The sequence below is a fragment of the Lolium perenne genome, chromosome 4 (genome assembly GCF_019359855.2).
Source record: "Lolium perenne isolate Kyuss_39 chromosome 4, Kyuss_2.0, whole genome shotgun sequence".
Classification (NCBI taxonomy): domain Eukaryota; kingdom Viridiplantae; phylum Streptophyta; class Magnoliopsida; order Poales; family Poaceae; genus Lolium; species Lolium perenne.
The window spans coordinates 69944191-69962569 of NC_067247.2; the positions used below are offsets into that span (position 1 = coordinate 69944191).

Genomic DNA, 18379 nt, shown 5'->3' on the forward strand with positions numbered 1-18379 from the left:
CAGCCCTCGTAGCGGCAATATATGACTTTTTCCTGAAAAATAGATGACCCCACTGGTCATTGGTCGCGGCACCAATAGAGCGTCCCCATTTGTCAAGCACGAGACGGCCGAGAGGAACCGCCTCTCAGGCAGCCCCCACCCGTCGATTAATCTGCAGCAGTAAGGTCTCTGACCTGACGGCAACCCTCCCGTCCGAGCGTCTGCGAGGGGTTTCAAACTAGAGGGAGGGGAAAACTGAGGAAAAACTAACGAGATGGGGAAAACTGAGCACAACTAAGGACCTGAGTGCACGAAAATAGAAATCCCTATATTATGTGTTTACCTCAAAAAAAAACACATACGGCGTCAAGCCTGGACATAGACTGCATCTGGCACAAACAATCCAACCTTAACGAACACACATAGGATCATACGTAAGAGAAGTCATCAGTCGGGACACCAGTCCAAGTCCAACCATCTCACCACCCCTAAAAAATCCCAAAAACATGGCCAAAAGGCACATCACTAAACCAGCCCGCCCTCCACGATCCATCCTCATCAGCCCCCATTAGCGCAGCCAGGGTCCCTTGTCCACGTTCACCGCGCCCATGGCCTCCGCGCCGCACCTCCCCGCGATCCCGTCCAGGTTCACCCGTTTTATAATAATCCTCACGCACGCAACCACTGCGAAGGTCTCTCGCCAGGCCCAACGAAACAAAGGCCAAGACGTTTGTTTCTGCGCCTCCCCGACGAAGACCCGTGCTGGTATAAGTAGTTGCACGGGGCCGGAGCTGGACGGAGACCCAATCGACGAGAACCAGCAGCTGCAGCAGCCATGGCGACGCAGGCCGCCTTCGCCGTGAAATTCCCGCACCAGCTGGCGCGGCCGGGCCGGGTCCACGGTCGGCCTCTGCCGCCGGCGCGGGTCGGGATTGCGGTGCGCAGGGGATCGCCCGGCAACAGTGCCGTCGCCGTCGCGGCGGCGGCACCCCGCGAGGTGCGGTGCCGGGCCGGCGGCCTGATCGAGCCGGACGGGGGCGCGCTCGTCGAGCTGGTGGCGCCCGAGGAGGGCGGCCGGCGCGCGGCGCTGCGGCGCGAGGCGGCGGCGCTGCCGCACCGGGTGCGCCTCGGCCGCGTCGACACCGAGTGGGTGCACGTGCTCAGCGAGGGCTGGGCGTCCCCGCTGCGGGGCTTCATGCGCGAGACCGAGTTCCTCCAAGCACTTCATTTCAACGCCGTCCGCGGCGACGATGGCGGCATGGTCAACATGTCCGTGCCCATCGTCCTCGCCGTCGACGACGCGCAGCGCCGCGCCATCCTGGCGTCCGGCGCCACCAGCGTCGCGCTCGTCGACGAGCACGACCGCCCCGTCGCCGTCCTCAGCGAGTAAGACCACCAATCCCCTTAATCTCTTTTCCTCTCTCACATTTGATTTATGTGTGTGCGCTCATCTTTTTCACTTTCAGTATACGCAATTGGTACCCTCATGGTTGAATGTATCAAAAGATTTTTTTTTTTTAAGAAAGGGCGATATATTATCATGTTCGGCTAGGCTTGTCGGCTTGTGTAGGTTAATGGTGAAAATGCTGGTTTCTTCAACTGGGAACAAGTAGATTCACAATTAACAGCACATATGGTTTACACTTTTCATCAGCTCATTTCAAATGAACACCTAAATGTTTAGGTCTTCTATTAACTTTTGAGTGGTAGTATTTATTCCCTTTACAAACAAATATGGTCCCGTCAAGGATGTGTCAGTTCATGATATGAGGTAATTGTAATGCTCAGCAATTTTCTAACTCAACTGGTTGTTTGATGGTCAAACTAAATTTGATAGTGATTCCACTTTTGTGGGAATGGGGCTATGATAGTGAGAACTTCACTCATGCTTCTATCAGGATATTTCTGTGTGTTGACCATCTTCACATGTTCCACAGTATGTAATCATGCATCCTTTAACAGATAATAGCTCCGGTCGTATTCAAGTCGGTAATACCGTCGGTCGTATTAAACTTAATATTGGATCTATCTTCCTCAAATAGATACTCAGCTTTGTCGTTTTTTCGCCGCCTTTCCGAGTACTTTAGGACGTTTCATACCATGTACTTACATGTTACGTCACCACTGTTTCACTTGCATTCGCCAGACTTTTATATGCATCAAACGTTGAAAAAATTAAAATGGAATCCCAGCTTATAAATTTTGTTACCAAACGAGTGAAGTGACGTAATGAAGTTGACGTGACACGCCTCCATCGAAACCTAAACTCCTGAGAACATGTTACATCTGCCTTTTGATGAATACCCTGAAAACAAGCATAGACTATGGGAGTGAGGTTTACTTTTACTTCACTTAATCCTCGCATCTTCAACTCATCTTATAAAAAAAATTCTCTTTTTTTCAGTATTGAGATCTACAAGCATAACAAGGAAGAAAGAATTGCACGGACTTGGGGAACAACTGCACCTGGGCTGCCGTATGTAGAGGAGGCGATCACAAATGCTGGTGATTGGTTAATTGGTGGAGACTTGGAGGTCATTGAACCAATCAAGTATAATGATGGTCTCGATCAGTATCGCCTGTCTCCAGCACAGCTACGTGAAGAATTTGCCAGGCGAAATGCTGATGCAGTATTTGCTTTTCAACTCCGTAACCCTGTGCACAATGGGCATGCTTTGCTCATGACTGATACACGCAGGCGCCTTCTTGATATGGGCTACAAAAACCCTGTTCTTCTTCTCCATCCATTGGGAGGCTTCACAAAAGCTGACGATGTGCCTCTTAGTGTGAGAATGAAGCAGCATGAGAAGGTATTCAGTTATAAACAATTGTACCATCCATCTGTCTCGTTTTTTAAACTATATTCTTGGGCAAAAAATATATGTCATGTCTTATGACTAAACCTTCTATTTGGTGATGGTAGATGCTTTAAGATGTAAAAATGTTTCTTGCATTGTTTGACGTTCTTGTTCATTTTGCTAGGTTCTTGAGGAAGGTGTCCTAAACCCAGAATCAACTGTGGTTGCAATCTTCCCATCTCCAATGCATTATGCTGGGCCAACTGAGGTGCAATGGCATGCCAAGGCTCGTATCAATGCTGGTGCAAACTTCTATATTGTTGGAAGAGATCCTGCTGGTATGGGTCACCCAATGGAAAAGAGGGACCTTTATGATGCTGATCATGGGAAAAAAGTATTGAGTATGGCTCCTGGGCTTGAGAGGCTGAATATCCTTCCTTTCAAGGTTTGTAATCCATCAAGACCATATATCTCATCCTGATCTTGACATCAACAACTAATTATTCAGTTTTCATATACAATATCCTTGACTTATTCTGGTTTCTTGACATATCTTATGATTGTTTGGATCAGGTGGCTGCATATGACAGAAAATACAACAAAATGAATTTCTTCGACCCATCAAGGAAAGAAGACTTCCTGTTCATCTCTGGCACAAAGGTAATTCATTGTAGTGTCATTAGCTCATGAGTAACTTTGGCACCGATGTTTTGTTAGACATGTCATACAAACTTGCCTCTGTATACAGATGCGTGGTCTTGCCAAGAACCGTGAGAGTCCACCAGATGGTTTTATGTGCCCAGGTGGCTGGAAAGTCCTCGTCGAGTACTACGACAGCTTGACCCCACCAGAAGGCAGCCCCAAACCGCGAGAGGCAGTTGCGGCGTAGAAGCTGAAAGATGCTTCAGATAATGAATATGTGTGTTCCTGGTATTATGGACGGTTCTTTGCGACTAAGAACCGATGATATATGGTGGTATACATATATTGGTGGTAGGACTTGACATTTGGGCATGATTCCCAACAGTCCCTTGTGGTTTGTACTATCTGCTAGCAGTGTTGCCCCCTGGAGCCCATCATGTGCTTGTGGTGCCAATAAGGATGGGTTTTGTATCCTCTTGCCAGATCTGTACATAACTACATATAAAGTATGGTGGTATTTTATCTAGTGTTTGATGTGTTTGCTACGACCCCTTCTCCAATCAAAGAAGTTTCCAGATTCAGGTTTCTCAAATATTTACATATATGTGGTAATTTTTTCTAGGTCACATGAATGATATAGACAGATGCCAACAAAAATAATAAAGAAGCACTCAAGCTGCAGAAATGAAATAGACATGATGGAATTTTTTTTTTTTTTTTGAAAACGTAATATCCATGATAGATTGTAACAGAAAGGACCAACGAACATGGATAAATGGTGATCTTAAAACTTTAGGTGCAGCACTTGTAATTGGTTTGATCTGATTATATGAAGCAAACAATTTGTGTGTTTTAGGTTAAGTCCACTTATCCAATTTAGGAGAAGTTGTCTTAAAATCCTTATGTTTCTAGAGAAATCTTTAAAATTTTGTATCGGCGTGCAAGTTCTGTGACACATAGGAGATTATAAGCTAAACCTATACGGTTCTTCCACGTTATTCCTTGGACTCGATGGACCCTTTGTTTTGGGAGCGCGGTGCCTGCCGTCAGGCATCTTTCAATGCAATGGGTCTTTCACTTATTCTGGTTTCTTGACATATCTTCTGATTGTTTCGATCGGGTGGCTGCATATGACAGAAAGCATAACAAAATTAATTTCTTCGACCCAACAAGGGAAAGAAGACTTCCTTTTCATCTCTGGGACAAAGGTAATTCATTTCAGTGTCATTGGCACATCAGTAATTTTGGCACCAATGTTTTGTTGGCCATGTCCTAACAAACTTGCCTCTGTACACAGATGCGCGGTCTTGCCAAGAACCGTGAGAGTCCACCAGATGGTTTTATGTGCCCAGGTGGCTGGAAAGTCCTCGTAGAGTACTACGACAGCTTGACCCCAACAAAAGGCAGCCCCAAACTGAGAGAGGCAGTTGCGGCTTAGAAGCTGAAAGATGCTTCAGATAATGAATAGTGGTGTACTTCGTATTGTGAACGGTTCTTTACGGCAAAGAGCCGATGATATATGACTGTATACTCATACTGGTGGTAAGACTTAACATTTGGGCATGATTCCCAACACTCCATGTGTGGTTTGTACTGCATACTAGTATCTGCTAGCAGTGTTGCTCCCCTGGAGCCCATCATGTGCTTGTGGTGCCAATAAGGATGGGTTTTGTATCTTCTTGCCAGATTTGTACCTAACTACATATAGACAATATGGCTGTGATTTATTGGTGTATGATGTGTTTGCTATGTTCCCTTCTCAAATCGACGAAGGCTTCAGATTAGAAGCTACATGTATGGGGTTCTTTTTCAGTGGGGCACAGGGTATAGATAGAGATGCCAACAAAATCCTCAAATGCTAACCTGTGGTCTGCTGTTTAGTTAGGATAAATGCTTTGAAGGTGACTTTTCTTTTTGAAGATGACTCTTTTATTTCCTTGATAAAAAGCTGCATATGCATCTGCTAGTAGTTTATTTTTTTTAAATGGTCATATTTCCCTTTTCAAATGAAAAGTTGGGAATATTAACATTCGGAGAAAAATATCCGTCCCATGAAAATCGTGTCTAGATACATCCAGATTTCGACAAATCTCAGACAACTTTCATGAAACGGAGAGAGTATTTATGAACTATATAGGAAAAAAAATCACTGAGGAAAACTATCCCTAAACAAAGTTATAAATTTGTTTCTTTTTCATGTAGCTCAAAATACAAGACAATTTCAGCCGAAACTTCGCACGAGTAAATTTTATAATTTTTTGAAAGATTTTTTTGGAATGAAAGCTATGCCCCATCCTATGCATCATAATTTATTGAAACATAGAAGTATAATTTTCAAATATTACAAAAACTAGGAGCACTGGTTCACCAAATCTGCTCTCAAAATTTCCCACTTAATGTTCAAAGTTCTGGGTCTCTCACTTGTGCTGCTCCGGGGGAAACCCGCGCCGTGCATCGTTCTACCTCCTGGGGCATCGTTTTTGGAGCAGCTGCTGGATGTTGGCGGTTCTCGGTGGAGTGGTGTTCATCTACCACATTGTTGGTTCTGTGTCTCAGCGGCATGGTGCGGCATGGTGCTGCAGGGTATCAGGCATCGACGGCAGGTCTTGCAAGGTTAATGCGATGATCTCTCTTGAAGATGGAGTCGAGGAAGACGGCGGGAGAAACTCATGTGGCGTGGGCTTTGGCGTACGCGTTGAGGAAGGCGGCGGGAGCAACTCATGTGGCGTGGGCGTTGGCGTACGGGAGAAGAGAAAGTCAACACGTGAAAGAAGAAGAGCACACCGAAATAGCGGTGGCTATAGAGGGGGGCAACAGCAATTTTTAGGCTTAATTGCGAAAACCATGTGAAAGCCAAGATTTGAACTCAAGACCTGGGGCTCTGATACCATGTTAAGCTTCATGCACTAGCCACTTGAACCAACAGTCCGAACTGATGGAAAGGGCTAGGCAATCTAGTTGTACACTTCACAACAGCTGTGAGTCTGCTTGACTAGATGTGCTTCTCACCTGCTATTGGGCGGTTTGAGAAGGCATTTAGTTTTGGTTGATGTGAGTTGGTGTATTGTCACCCTCTTCATCCCACTGTAGGTAAAATTAGGTTGCTTCGAAATTGGTCTTTTGTATTGTTTCTTGTAAGGTTCGTGAATAATCTAATAAAAAAACCGTGTGCATCCTTTGGATGCAGAAGCTGGGACGATATTTTCCCCATTTCGAAAAAAAACTTAATGTTTGAAGTTCTGGGTCGATCACTTGATGAGAACAGAGTAACAGCTTGTGGACATGTGTTATTTTACAGCGGCAAACAAAACGGTCAAATCGGAAAGGACAACTGAATGTTGCAACTGAGAAAAGAAGCACGGCCTATTAAGTTTCATGCACCAAATACTCTTTCCAAAAATCTAAGTTGTCAACAATTAATAGTTGGACAAGAATAAGAAGCTAGCACACCCGACACAGGTATACTAGTTTGTAAAAGTATTCCACATCACTAGCTAAGTCCTCCAATCTCTGCACGAAACTAGAGAGTTGGTCTTTTTCTTGATCAAATTCCACCATAGACTCCTTGCTGTTTTCCGTGCTGATGGTTTTGCCTGCACTGATGGCACCGAGAACGGCACAGCCTTGTTCTTTCGCCTCCCGAAGGATGACAGCCCAATACGCTAGCCACTCCTGGTCTTCTAGGTCGCGGCTGCCTTTCAGCTCGACAGCCTTGCAGATCTCAACAAGTGCTGCCTCTAGCCTACCGTGCAGCATCTTAAGCTGTTGTTCCTTCTGGAGAACTTCTGAATCACATTCTAAATCCTCTGAAAAAAGTGTTAGTTCGTCGTCATCGTCTTCAGCATAACCCACCACGTCAGGCATCTCTTCTGTCCTTTCCTCCTCCGGTGGTGATGAGGGATTGCTAGTTGAAGTAGATGTTCTCATCCTTTTCTTCTCTCTTTCTTCCCCCATCTTTGTTGGTCCGTACACTTTAGCTGACAATGTTGTACTGTTAGGTGTTTGATCTACACCTTCGGCAAGGCCTCAGCCTCAAGGTGAAGCAATCTTATGAACTCTCCGATGTCTGGCGAGAGCTTCTCTAACATTCCCAACGTCTTGTTCAGCCTTTCCATGTCATCGTCGACGCTCCAGAACATCATCTTTCCAGCCTTGTCAACTCCGCCAACATCATCCTCATCCCCAAGAAAGCTGAGGCCACTTCAGTGGGCGACTACAGGCCGATTAGCCTCATCCATAGTCTTTCAAAGATTTTCTCCAAGCTTCTGGCCAACCGCCTGGCTCCAATGCTCCCGGATATCGTCTCCAAGTGCCAAAGCGCCTTCATCAAGAAAAGAAGCATTCACGACAACTTCTTACATGTTCAAAACCTCATACGGGAACTTCATGCTAACAAGACCCCGAGCCTATTCCTCAAGCTTGATATCTCCAAGGCCTTCGATTCCGTAGGATGGGCTTACCTTCTTGACGTCATGTCAGCGCTGGGGTTTGGCCAAGCTTGGCGGGACTGGGTGTGTCTTTCCCTCTCCTCGGCCACGTCTAGAGTGCTGCTAAATGGTGAACCTGGCACCCCTTTCTGCTACGCCCGCGGTCTTAGACAGGGGGATCCGCTATCACCCATGCTTTTCATCCTCGCCATCGACCCCCTACAACGCATCCTTTCCTCGGCCACTCAATTGGGCATTCTGAGTCCCATACGCTCTAGGACCAACCGATGCCGCATCTCTCTTTATGCGGACGACGCCGGAATCTTCGTAAACCCCACTAAGGAGGACCTTCGCGCCATCTCTTCCATTCTAGACTGCTTCGGAAAGGCCAGTGGACTTGTCACCAACATGACCAAGACGGAAATTTTCCCGGTGCGCTGTGCTGACGTGGACCTTCAGGAAATTCTCAATGACTTTCCCGCGAAGCTTGCCTGCTTCCCTGGCAAATATTTGGGGCTCCCTCTGCATTTTCGCCGTCTTCGGAAGGTGGACCTACAGCCCCTAATCGACAAGATCGCCGGAAAGCTCCCGGGTTGGATCGGCAAGAACCTTGCTAGACCTGGAAGGGTCATCCTTGCGAAGACGGTGCTCATGGCCACTAGCACTTACCACGCCACTGCCATTCCTCTGCCAAAATGGGCTCGTGAGAGGATCAACAAGATTGCCAGGACATTCGTCTGGGCCGGTGAAGAGGGCGAACATGCCGCCCAGGGGAAAGCTCTTGTGAATTGGAGAACGATATGCAGGCCAAAGAAGCTGGGGGGCCTCGGCATTCCGGACATTGAGAGATCTGGACGTGCCCTGCGATTACTTTGGCCTTGGCTCCAGTGGACTGATCCGGACCGCGCTTGGTCTGGCTCAAAACTTCCATGCGACGACACCGACATGTCCCTCTTCAGAGCCGCCACTAAAGTTACCATTGGAAACGGGGAGACGGCCAAATTCTGGCACGACAACTGGTATGCTCGGGGCCCTCTATCTCAATGGGCGCCCGACCTCTACAGAATTGCCACGAGGAAGAACCGTACGGTAGCCAAAGAGCTAAGTGAAAACAACTGGATCCGCTCTGTCGCGTCCCTCAACTCGCCTCAACAGCTGGCGCAATATATCGACGTTTGGGAGGCCGTTCACTCCATCAACCTTGCCCCCGAGTTGCCGGACACCATCGTCTGGATGCTTAATGCCGATTCAACCTACACCGCTAGCTCCGCCTACGAGGCACAATTCCTTGGCTCCCATGCCCGCTTCGATGCCATGAAGATTTGGTCGGCACACGCCGAGCCCAAATGCAAGTTGTTTGGCTGGCTAGCCCTTCATGGAAAGCTCCTTACCGCCGATATGCTTGCCATCCGAGGATGGCCTCACGACCCTCGATGCCCATTGTGCCTCAGCGAGCCTGAGACAGCTGACCACCTTTGCAGAAACTGCCCGTTCACGGCGGCTGTCTGGAACCTTGTCAAATTTTGGGATGGCGACTCCTCTGATGACCGACGCCTTGACTTCCAATCCATATCTGACTGGTGGAACGACATGATAAAAGAAAAGCCACAGAAAGAAAAGAAGCGCATCAGCGGTCGGTTCCTATATGTGCTCTGGAACGCTTGGAAGGAACGAAACCGGCGCATTTTCACTGGACAACGTCTTACCTACCTTGAGGTCGCAAGCATAGCAAACGAGGATATCCTCCAAAGGGATCGTGCTATAAATGGCTTCGGCCCGGCCATCCCGGCCGATCCGGATTAGTTCTCTTTTTTGGTAGCTCGTCCTTCATGGTGGGTTCTGGGCATTTTACCACCTTAATCTAAAAATGCCCTCTCTTTGTACAGTTTGGACCTTGTTGTTCCCTCTTGCTTAATGAAAAGGCAGTGCTCCTGCCGGTTGCTCCAAAAAAAAAAAAAAAAATATCGGACAGAGATTTCTTGGGGGAAAACGGCGCACCTACAGCTCTGGTAGGAGCAACAGTGGAAGGAGAGGCTGATTCGCTTTGCTGCTGGTTGGCATCGGCGTCCTTGACCAGCGGTGGGAATCTGGCAAGCACCTCGTCGCCTCGTGAGGCGGCTTCCTTCAGCTTGTCACGCCACCTCAGCAGCCACGAGTTCACGATGGCGTGCTTCTCCGACGCCTCAACGGCGCTGTGGATCTTGATTAGCAGCATCTCTAGCCGTTGCAGCTTCTCGCTGGTGGCTGTATCTTTACCGTACCTCTGTATCAGCACGGAGAACACTCTGTTGGTGACCTCACCAGCCACTGCAGAAGCCACAGAGTTAACTGCCTGTTCTGCCATGGCTCGGAGGAGCTAGTGGTTCAACACTATTGGAGGTTAAACATCTCGTTGTGCGGCTTGCTGCTAGTGGAAAGATTATAAGGTGATTAAATGGGTCAGGACTGGGGAAGATGAGACAAGGCATTAGTAACAAGAAAAAACGCTCATGCTCATCGTATGTATCACCCTTGTAACTTTGCAAGGATGAGCTGTAGTGCAAAAATATAAGGTTCGGCTGTGTATGACGATAAAAACTAAGCTCTCGCCTCCAAGGACGCGACAAGATAAAGGAATCCACATCAGAGGCCTTCTCATCTTCCAACGCTGAGGGAGGGAGTAGTAGATGGCAAGGAACACAGGGGGAGTAGCAGGAGCACGAGCATTGGGGTACGTTCAAGCTTCAGAAATAAAATTGACATGATAGATTGTAAAAGAACATAAAGATTGTTAACATGGCTCCGGGAAATAAAGAACATGGGTACATGGTCATCAAAATATATGTAGCTACTTCTGTTACATAATTCACAGACAACTCCTAAGAGAAAACCCCAATTTTACAATGGTTTCAGAAAACGGAAGTAACAACATTACAAACTGCAAGCTTCCCACAGCGAATTTACAGTGGATACAATGCATCCTACTAAGCTGAATACCAGTGGTTTCACATCTATCACCATCCTTAATCTGTTCATCCAGATATCTTGTGCTCAGCATTTTTCATCATGAGCACAAATTCATCATAGTTCACCTGCCCGTCGCCATCGGTATCCGCCTCGTTGATCATCTGCTCAACCTCCTCTTCGGTCATCTTCTCCCCGAGGTTGATCATCACTGTCCTCAGCTGCATTTCCATGGACAAGATGAAGTTCGGCAATGCTCAAAATAAGCTTGGAAGTTAATCAGAACATGTGAAAGAGTGCTCAGCCACCTCAACCGGGGAGATGAAACCGTTCTGATCCTTGTCCAGGACCTCGAAAGCTTCCTTCAGCTCTTCATCACCATCTCCATCCTGCAAATCCCCATGGAAATCAAAAGCAACATTACATTCAGACATTGTCAAACATGAGAAGAAGATCGACAATGTAGGTCACCAGTTGATTATTCAGCAGATTGCAAAGCTTTACCTTCATTTTCCTTGCAATAAGGTTCAGGAACTCCTGGAAATCTATGATCCCGTTCCCATCCGTGTCGACTTCACGCATCATGTCGTTGAGCTCCTGTTCAGTCGGCTCAAGGCCGAGAGAGCGAGTCACCGCAGCCAGCTCTTCCAAGCTTATGCATCCTTCATATGACAAATTAGTGTCCCAATGTCTCACATGTCAATCGGATTAAGAAAATGTGATCATTTAAGGTCAGAAACATCACAAAAAGGAAAAAAAAAGGCATGACAGTAATAATAGCAGGATTTTGCTTCGGAGACGATTAGCATCCTGGTCAGTGCTGTTGCTAAAACTTAGGTTCTTGTGCATACACACATATCCTAATTCCAAAGAGAGCAAGGGATAAGGGAACACCACGTGCAAAGACCGGTCAAAGATACGCTACGTTTGATGTGAGCTTATATATATGCTGAAGTTACGTTTGATGTGAGCTTATATATGTGATGAAGTAGTTAAGCAGTTACACGTCAAACAGTGATATCACCACATCCAAGTCCAACACAAAACCGTGTTGATTCTTGAATAGCATAATTATTTCAGGGAATTCCTGTCTACAAGTTACATGAGCAACTTGGCCATTAGATTAGCAAGTTTGAATACATTTGCTCTCTTCCGCAAAAAAAAAAAAGGAATACATTTACTCGAAGAAAGTAGGGGGGTAACCTACGGCAATGATAGATGGGCCCTCAAGACCAAGGACAAGTGAGCCAATCACAGAAACGCTTGTTTTGTCAGGAGCTGAATGAAGAGTTTATTTGACCAAACTAATCTCTGAAACTAGTCGTAGGGAACTGAACCTCTAATCGCTGAACTTTCAAAGAAATACTACTATAAATTCCATCCACTGCTCTACAGGTCCATAAGCTAGGCAGGTAGAAACACGTTACATAACTTACTATGATTCTCTGCTAAGAAGATCAACGAAAACAAGGCTACTTATTATGATTCTCTGCTAAGAAGATCAACGAAAACAAGGCTAGACAAATTAATAGACACTAGCATCGCTGCAGAGAAACAATCTCAACAAAACTGCATCAGAATAAGCGAGAAGGCATGGTCCATCGATCGAGGAGAGGGTAATGGAAAGCAGAGAAACAGACCGTCGCCGTTCTTGTCGAAGAGGGAGAAGGCCTCCTTGAATGCCAACATCTGCTCGCCCGTCAGCCCTTCCATGCAATCTCTGAATGTCAGAAAGCTGCAGGCAAGTTGTTCTTGGAGTGGAAGCGAGTTGTGGGCGAGGAGGGGAATAAGTAGAAAGCTGAGTCACAGTAGCCAGCAAGAGCAAATATAAGGAGAGGAGAGCAGAGCAGAGCAGAGGAGGGAAGCAGGGTGGAAGCATCCTAGCGTGCCAATGGGGGTAAGAGGGGGTAGATAAAGAAGACCTCGGTGTCCTCGGAGACATAGACGGGCACACGCGCTGTGGACGCTGGGCGGCGCGCTTTGTGGAAAAACTTGGAGCGGGGTCTCCCGGTTTTCCAAACCATTTCCTGCGCTTTCCCTGCCATCCCCGCTTGGAGCTCTCGACAGAGACCGCTACAGTTTCAGCAGACAGTGAAGCATGTGCCTTTGGTTTCAGTATATTTTTAGAAATTCGGAGAGCTTTATTGATTAATCGATGGCATCACGATCACTCCTAAGAGTATCAGCGAGATAGTCCACAGACATCTCCTCCTATGTAAACTAGCTCGTTTAGCACACAAATGGGCAGCCTTGTTTGCATCACGCCCATCAAAAACTGTGCTAAAGCTAGGAAAAGCCCTCTTAATCTCACTAATCTATAGGTTTCAGTTTTATGAAGGCTCAGAAGACATGGCAAAATGGTCACGAGGAGAAGCGCGTACAGGTCCTGCCACGCAAGGCCACGTTGGACTGACGGTGGTGAAAAGTGTGGGAAACTGCGGCAAGAGAATGACATGAACAGAGAGGTGCCATTGTCCAAAGGGGGGGAGTGTGACAGTATGTTTGGTTACAGATGTCAGGATTTGACCTGCAACGGAATGGATTAAGCCTTGAGGTAGCAGCTGTGACTTGGGAAAAGGGGATGGATGCTCGTTAGCTGCGGCGATTATAAGATATATAAGCAGACTGACGACTTCCGCCTCATGTCTAAGCTGGATACAGTCAGCTTCAAGTGTAAAATAACAATGATAGGTATTTGGGGAATCTGTTGCACAAGCCGTCGGGAAACTGCTCGAGCGAGCAGCAATTGTGCGTCATTGATGATCAAATTTAAAGCAACTGCTTCGGATCAGGCGTGTGTACTGCACACGCAGCAGCACACTGCTGCAGCAGCAACATTCCACAGCAACATTCCAGTCGTAGACCTGCAGCGGCCAACTGCATCAGCATACTTTGCTCTTGACTCGCGAGAAATTTCATGGCCTGCTATGTGTATCTGAGCCTCTTCAACTCGGCCATCAACTGAGCTGTACTCGACAAATTAGAACAAGAACGGTAGGCCAAGAAGGAAAGATGATGCAGATAACTGGAATAGGGGACAGCCAAAACTGATAATAGGAAACAGCTGACATGGAAACGGCAGTTGTGCATCACTGATGATCACTGCATCTGCTTAGGATCAGGCATGCACATTGCTCACATAGCAGCTTACTGCTGCAGCAACAGCATCAACGTTCCACCGTCGTAGACCTGCAACAGATATCTGCAGTCAGTATACTTCCCTCCTGGCTCGCAGAGCAATCACACAACTCTATGATCGTCTATGTGAGCCCCTTCAGTTCTGCCTTTCACTGAGCTATACTCCAGAAATCAGAACAATAGTAACTCAAGAAGGAAAGTAGATGCAGACAGCTCGAATAGGAGACGTCCAACAATTACTCAAAGCATTTTAAGAAGTTTTGCATTCAGGGTCTATCACAAAGTCAACAAACGAACACAAATCCAATGGTCCAAATAGGAGACGGCCAACAATTACTCAAATGCGCTGTGTACGCTGGGCGGCGCGCTTTGTGGAAAAACTTGGGGGTCTACTTGTTTTCCTAGCCGTTTCCTGCGCTTTCCATACCATTCCCGCGACGTGCTCAGGACAGCGACCACAGCAATCTCACTAGTCAGTGAAACATGGCTGGTGTGCAGCTCCTGCCACGCAAGGCCCTGTTGGACTGACGGTGGTGAAAAGTGAGTGAAATTGCAACCAAGAGAATGACATGAACAAAGAGGTGTCATTCATTGGCGCTAGGAAGCTGCGACTTGTGAAAGGAGGCGTACACTCCTTTAGCCGATGCCATTAGAAGAATCAACAGACTGACCACATCTGCCTCATGTCTAAGCTGGAATGCTAAATCCAGTCAGATAAAAGCGTATAATAACAATGATACTCACCTGTTGCAGTCTTGACTCTTAGCAGAAGTCAAGCAAACAGCAATTGTGCGTCAGTGATGATCGCTGCATCTGATTCGGATCAGGCATGTTCACTACACGCACACCAGCACACTGCTGCAGCAGCAACAACATTCCGAAGTCGTAGAGCTGCAACAGCTGTCTGCAATCAGTGTACATCCCTCAGTTCTCTCCTGATTCGCAGTGAGATATTGCACGGTCCAGCTCTGTGCATTTGAACTCCACCAAATCCACATTCCACTGAGCTATACTCCAGAAATCATTAAAAAAAACAGTAATCCATGAAGGAAAAGCAGATGCAGACAACTGGAATAGAAGACTGCCAACAATTACTCAAAGCATTTTAAGAAGTATTGCATTCAGGGTCTATCACAAAGTCAACGAACAAACACAAATCCAATGGTCCAAATAACGGAAGCAGTACCAGGGAAGCATTACACAGATGGATTACTTCGATCTGGAAGCATAGCTAATAAGCTAAACGATATGAAGATAAACTCATCCCACACGGAGTGTGGGAATGTCTCGATTTAAGCTAAGATACTCCTTTGCTATTCTCTTCACTCCTTGGAAGACTTGTTGATGAGCGACTTGTGGATGTGCGGGATCACACCTCCACCAGCGATGGTACCCTTGATGAGGGTGTCGAGCTCTTCATCTCCACGGATGGCCAGCTGAAGATGGCGAGGGGTGATACGCTTCACCTTCAGATCCTTGCTAGCGTTGCCGGCCAGCTCAAGAACCTCAGCAGTCAGGTACTCCAGGATAGCAGCAGAGTAGACAGCCGCAGTAGCACCAACACGGCCATTCGCCTGAGTCCTTTGCTTCAGCTGACGATGGATACGGCCGACAGGGAACTGAAATATAGCATAGCAAAATAATTAGTACGGGGAGCAAGTCATAAAATCATCAGATATAATAAACTCGTCTGCACAAAAACTGCACAACAGTAACAGAATCAACCGTGTTCATACACCAGTAATCAAAGCATGCAAACACGCAAACTAAAGTGTCTTAGCGGGATTTTCTGAAACATCTGACTAACAGGACCTACAAACCTAGGTATGAAACATCTGACTAACAGGACCTACAAACCTAGGTACTCAAGCTGCAAAGTGCAAGGTCAATAAGAAGAAGATATTCGTAAATTTAAACACTACCATGGACCAATTGACCACATGGTCCATATCACCTACTTGAAGTGCAGTGCAAAACAGATGTGACAGCAGAAGGCATGGCACACAAGTGAGTGTCACAGATCAGCATATATTAACAAGCTATCCTTGTTTCAGTAGCACATGACGCCAAAAAGATTAAGCACGGTTAAAGTGGGTTATGACTTATGAGACTGATTTTACAACAACAAATAAACACAATAAAACTAGGATGAAGTGGAGTAGTCTATGCCTTGAAAGTTCAGAAAAAACAACACTAATATGCCTGACACCCTTCAGAAAAAATAGTAACTGTGCCTCCTAGGGCAGGTCAAGTACCACAGGTGGTCCCAGAGCCCACTCTAACAACTCAACAGCCTCAACAGCTCAACGCCCACCCTTGCATACACCCAAGCTAGTTGACAAGCAGTGGCATGATCTCTATCCATATTACCCAATTTCCAGTCTCCCTACCCCCATCTACAGACCAAATGGACAATGAACTGTACCATCACAAAAACTATCTAACGTGTACCACCCTCTTCGCTCATGTTACCATCACGAACAAAAAACCTCTGCTAAGACGAAAAGCTAAACCGTTCACAACTTATGATCCCAATAGAAGCGCCCACGACCAAATCGAATAGGCATGATCATGATGGAAACTCCAGCCCACTTAACACAGCTAGACAGACCAAATGCTTCTCCAGATCTACAAATATTCAGTAGAGACTCCACGACTTCTTGAACCTCTAAAACCCCACCCAAACTGGTGCGCACAGCAGATCATACAATCCACGCAGGAATCTAACTCGTGTTAAGCCTAGCGAACTAAACAGAACACAATCACCTCTATATAGCTACCGAAACAGGTGCCCAAGCTAGTCGACAAGCAGTGGCATGATCTCTATCCATATTCCCCAATTTCCAGTCTCACACAATCATTACTGGTAACAGCACTGCAGCCTCACCACACCCACCTACAGACCAAATGGACAATGAATTGTACCATCGCAAAATCTACAATCATCTAACACATACCACCCTGTTCGCTCATGTTACCATCACGAACCAAATCCTCTGCTAAGACGAACGGTAAACAGTTCAAAACTTATGATCCCATAGAAGTGCCCCCGACCAAATCGAATAGGAAACTCCAGCCCACTTAACACAGCTAGACAGACCAAATGCTTCTCCAGATCTACAAATATTAGGTAGAGACTCCACGACTTGTTGAACCTCTAAAACCCCACCCAAACTGGTGCGCACAGCAGATCATACAATCCACGCAAGAATCTAACTCGTGCCAAGCCTAACGAACTAAACAGCACGCAATAACCTCTCTGCAGCTACCGAAACGCGTGCCCTAGAGCCCTCGAGCCGCGAACCCACTAGAATACCACGGCCTGACGGCAAGCGCGAGCTGGACGCTTGGAATTCAAACCAAATCTAAGCCCGCGTACGGGGGCGGTCAAAGCAGAGCAAAAAAGCGAGGTCGCTCACCTGCAGGCCGGCGCGGGAGGAGCGGGAGATGGGGGCCTTCTTCCCCTTGTCCTTCTCGGCGGTCTTGGCCGCCGTCGTCTTGGCCGCGAGCAAGCCCTTGCCTCCCTTCCCGGCCATCTCCTCCTCTGCTCCGCTCCGCTCCGCTTCGAACGCGACCTGTCGAAAACGAGACCAAATCCGCCGAATCAGAGCAGATCGGGGCGCGAATCCGGCGGATCCCGCGTCCGAAATAGCGGGGGAATTGGAATTTCGGATAGGATTAGCTGGGGAGCCCCTACCTTTTTCGCCTCGCTTCCCTTCCCTTCTCCTCACGCGACGCGACCGATTTTTTTCCTGGCTTGTGGAGTGTGGGCTCTTGGTCTGGTTTGGTGGGGATTTTATAAAGGACGGAAAATTAGCGTTCGTGCTCTGCGCCGTCCGATGCAGCTGCGAAACTGATCCTGGCCGTCCTTTTGTATGACCGCTAACTTCCCTTACCACTAGTCATCCTAGTGTGAGTCATTGATTTGTGGACCTGCTTTTCGTGTGGCCCCGCTTGTCAGTGACCGTGTCTATGTGTTGCTCTGTGTGAGGTGAAAAGAGTGGAGAGAGACGCGGCGGTGGCAACATCGTGGTTTTGCTAGGGTAACAGGGGCAAAATCGATATTTCACCACCAAATTAGGGTTAGTAGTTGTGGAGAGAGGATGGCGCCGCCGCTGTGCGGCGGCTGGCCCTTTGTCGCAAGGTATGGGGCACGCCGGTCATGGAGGCTTCCCTCCCTCGTTGGCCATGGAGAGAGAGGGGGGTTTCCCCATGGTTACGCCTCTTTTTGTCCCCTCACCTAGTCTCTCTCCTGCTCCCCTCTTCAAACCCCTAACCAGCAATGTCGTTGGGTCGTCGTTGTTGTTCTCCTCAACGAGGATCTGGATCGGAAGGGCTCGACGAGCTCGGCCTTCGATGGCGTGTCCCCGCCTCCATGGCAACCATTAGCGGTGGCGTTCGCCCGCAGGTACGCCTCCTAGCCTCTCCACCTTTTTCAGATCTCTCTCTTTC

At 47.4% G+C, this 18379-nt stretch overlaps 3 protein-coding genes across 4 annotated transcripts; 1 reads left to right on the forward strand and 2 right to left on the reverse strand.

The window, feature by feature from the left end:
• The first annotated feature begins 664 nt into the window (after nucleotides 1-664).
• On the forward strand, nucleotides 665-5198 carry LOC127292915 (ATP-sulfurylase 3, chloroplastic). Of its 2 annotated transcripts, none has more exons than XM_051322435.2 (5): nucleotides 665-1365; nucleotides 2384-2789; nucleotides 2962-3222; nucleotides 3351-3437; nucleotides 4717-5198. In XM_051322435.2, the coding sequence occupies exons 1-5, from the start codon at nucleotides 815-817 to the stop codon at nucleotides 4855-4857; spliced, it is 1446 nt and encodes a 481-aa protein (XP_051178395.1). In that variant the 5' UTR covers nucleotides 665-814; the 3' UTR covers nucleotides 4858-5198. The 2 variants fall into 2 exon arrangements, with proteins under 2 accessions (XP_051178395.1, XP_051178394.1); XM_051322434.2 differs by lacking the exon at nucleotides 4717-5198 and adding an exon at nucleotides 3526-3945 and having other exon boundaries at nucleotides 669-1365.
• Nucleotides 5199-10635: 5437 nt separating this feature from the next.
• LOC127292916 (calmodulin-like protein 4) lies at nucleotides 10636-12660 on the reverse strand. The gene is made up of 4 exons (XM_051322436.2): nucleotides 12430-12660; nucleotides 11294-11451; nucleotides 11098-11178; nucleotides 10636-11010 (listed from the first exon to the last, which is right to left on the reverse strand). The coding sequence occupies exons 1-4, from the start codon at nucleotides 12500-12502 to the stop codon at nucleotides 10858-10860; spliced, it is 465 nt and encodes a 154-aa protein (XP_051178396.1). The 5' UTR covers nucleotides 12503-12660; the 3' UTR covers nucleotides 10636-10857.
• A 2358-nt stretch (nucleotides 12661-15018) lies between these two features.
• On the reverse strand, nucleotides 15019-17770 carry LOC127292917 (probable histone H2A variant 3). Its single transcript, XM_051322437.2, has 3 exons — nucleotides 17625-17770; nucleotides 17347-17502; nucleotides 15019-15546 (listed from the first exon to the last, which is right to left on the reverse strand). Exons 2-3 carry the CDS (start codon nucleotides 17461-17463, stop codon nucleotides 15250-15252), a joined length of 414 nt encoding a protein of 137 aa, XP_051178397.1. The 5' UTR covers nucleotides 17464-17502; nucleotides 17625-17770; the 3' UTR covers nucleotides 15019-15249.
• Between the last annotated feature and the right edge of the window lie 609 nt (nucleotides 17771-18379).

Excerpts from the sequence above, each read along its gene's own strand:
- LOC127292916 (XM_051322436.2), bottom strand. The coding sequence starts at position 12,502 with ATGGAAGGGCTGACGGGCGAGCAGATGTTGGCATTCAAGGAGGCCTTC. Across the intron at positions 11,179-11,293 it reads TTATTGCAAGGAAAATGAAG|GATGGAGATGGTGATGAAGA; the intron begins GTAAAGCTTTGC and ends GGGGATTTGCAG. Across the intron at positions 11,011-11,097 it reads GTTTCATCTCCCCGGTTGAG|CTGAGGACAGTGATGATCAA; the intron begins GTGGCTGAGCAC and ends ATGGAAATGCAG.
- LOC127292917 (XM_051322437.2), bottom strand. The coding sequence starts at position 17,463 with ATGGCCGGGAAGGGAGGCAAGGGCTTGCTCGCGGCCAAGACGACGGCG. Across the intron at positions 15,547-17,346 it reads CCTCCCGCGCCGGCCTGCAG|TTCCCTGTCGGCCGTATCCA; the intron begins GTGAGCGACCTC and ends GCTATATTTCAG.
- LOC127292915 (XM_051322435.2), top strand. The coding sequence starts at position 815 with ATGGCGACGCAGGCCGCCTTCGCCGTGAAATTCCCGCACCAGCTGGCG. Across the intron at positions 1,366-2,383 it reads CCCGTCGCCGTCCTCAGCGA|TATTGAGATCTACAAGCATA; the intron begins GTAAGACCACCA and ends TCTTTTTTTCAG. Across the intron at positions 3,223-3,350 it reads TGAATATCCTTCCTTTCAAG|GTGGCTGCATATGACAGAAA; the intron begins GTTTGTAATCCA and ends TGTTTGGATCAG.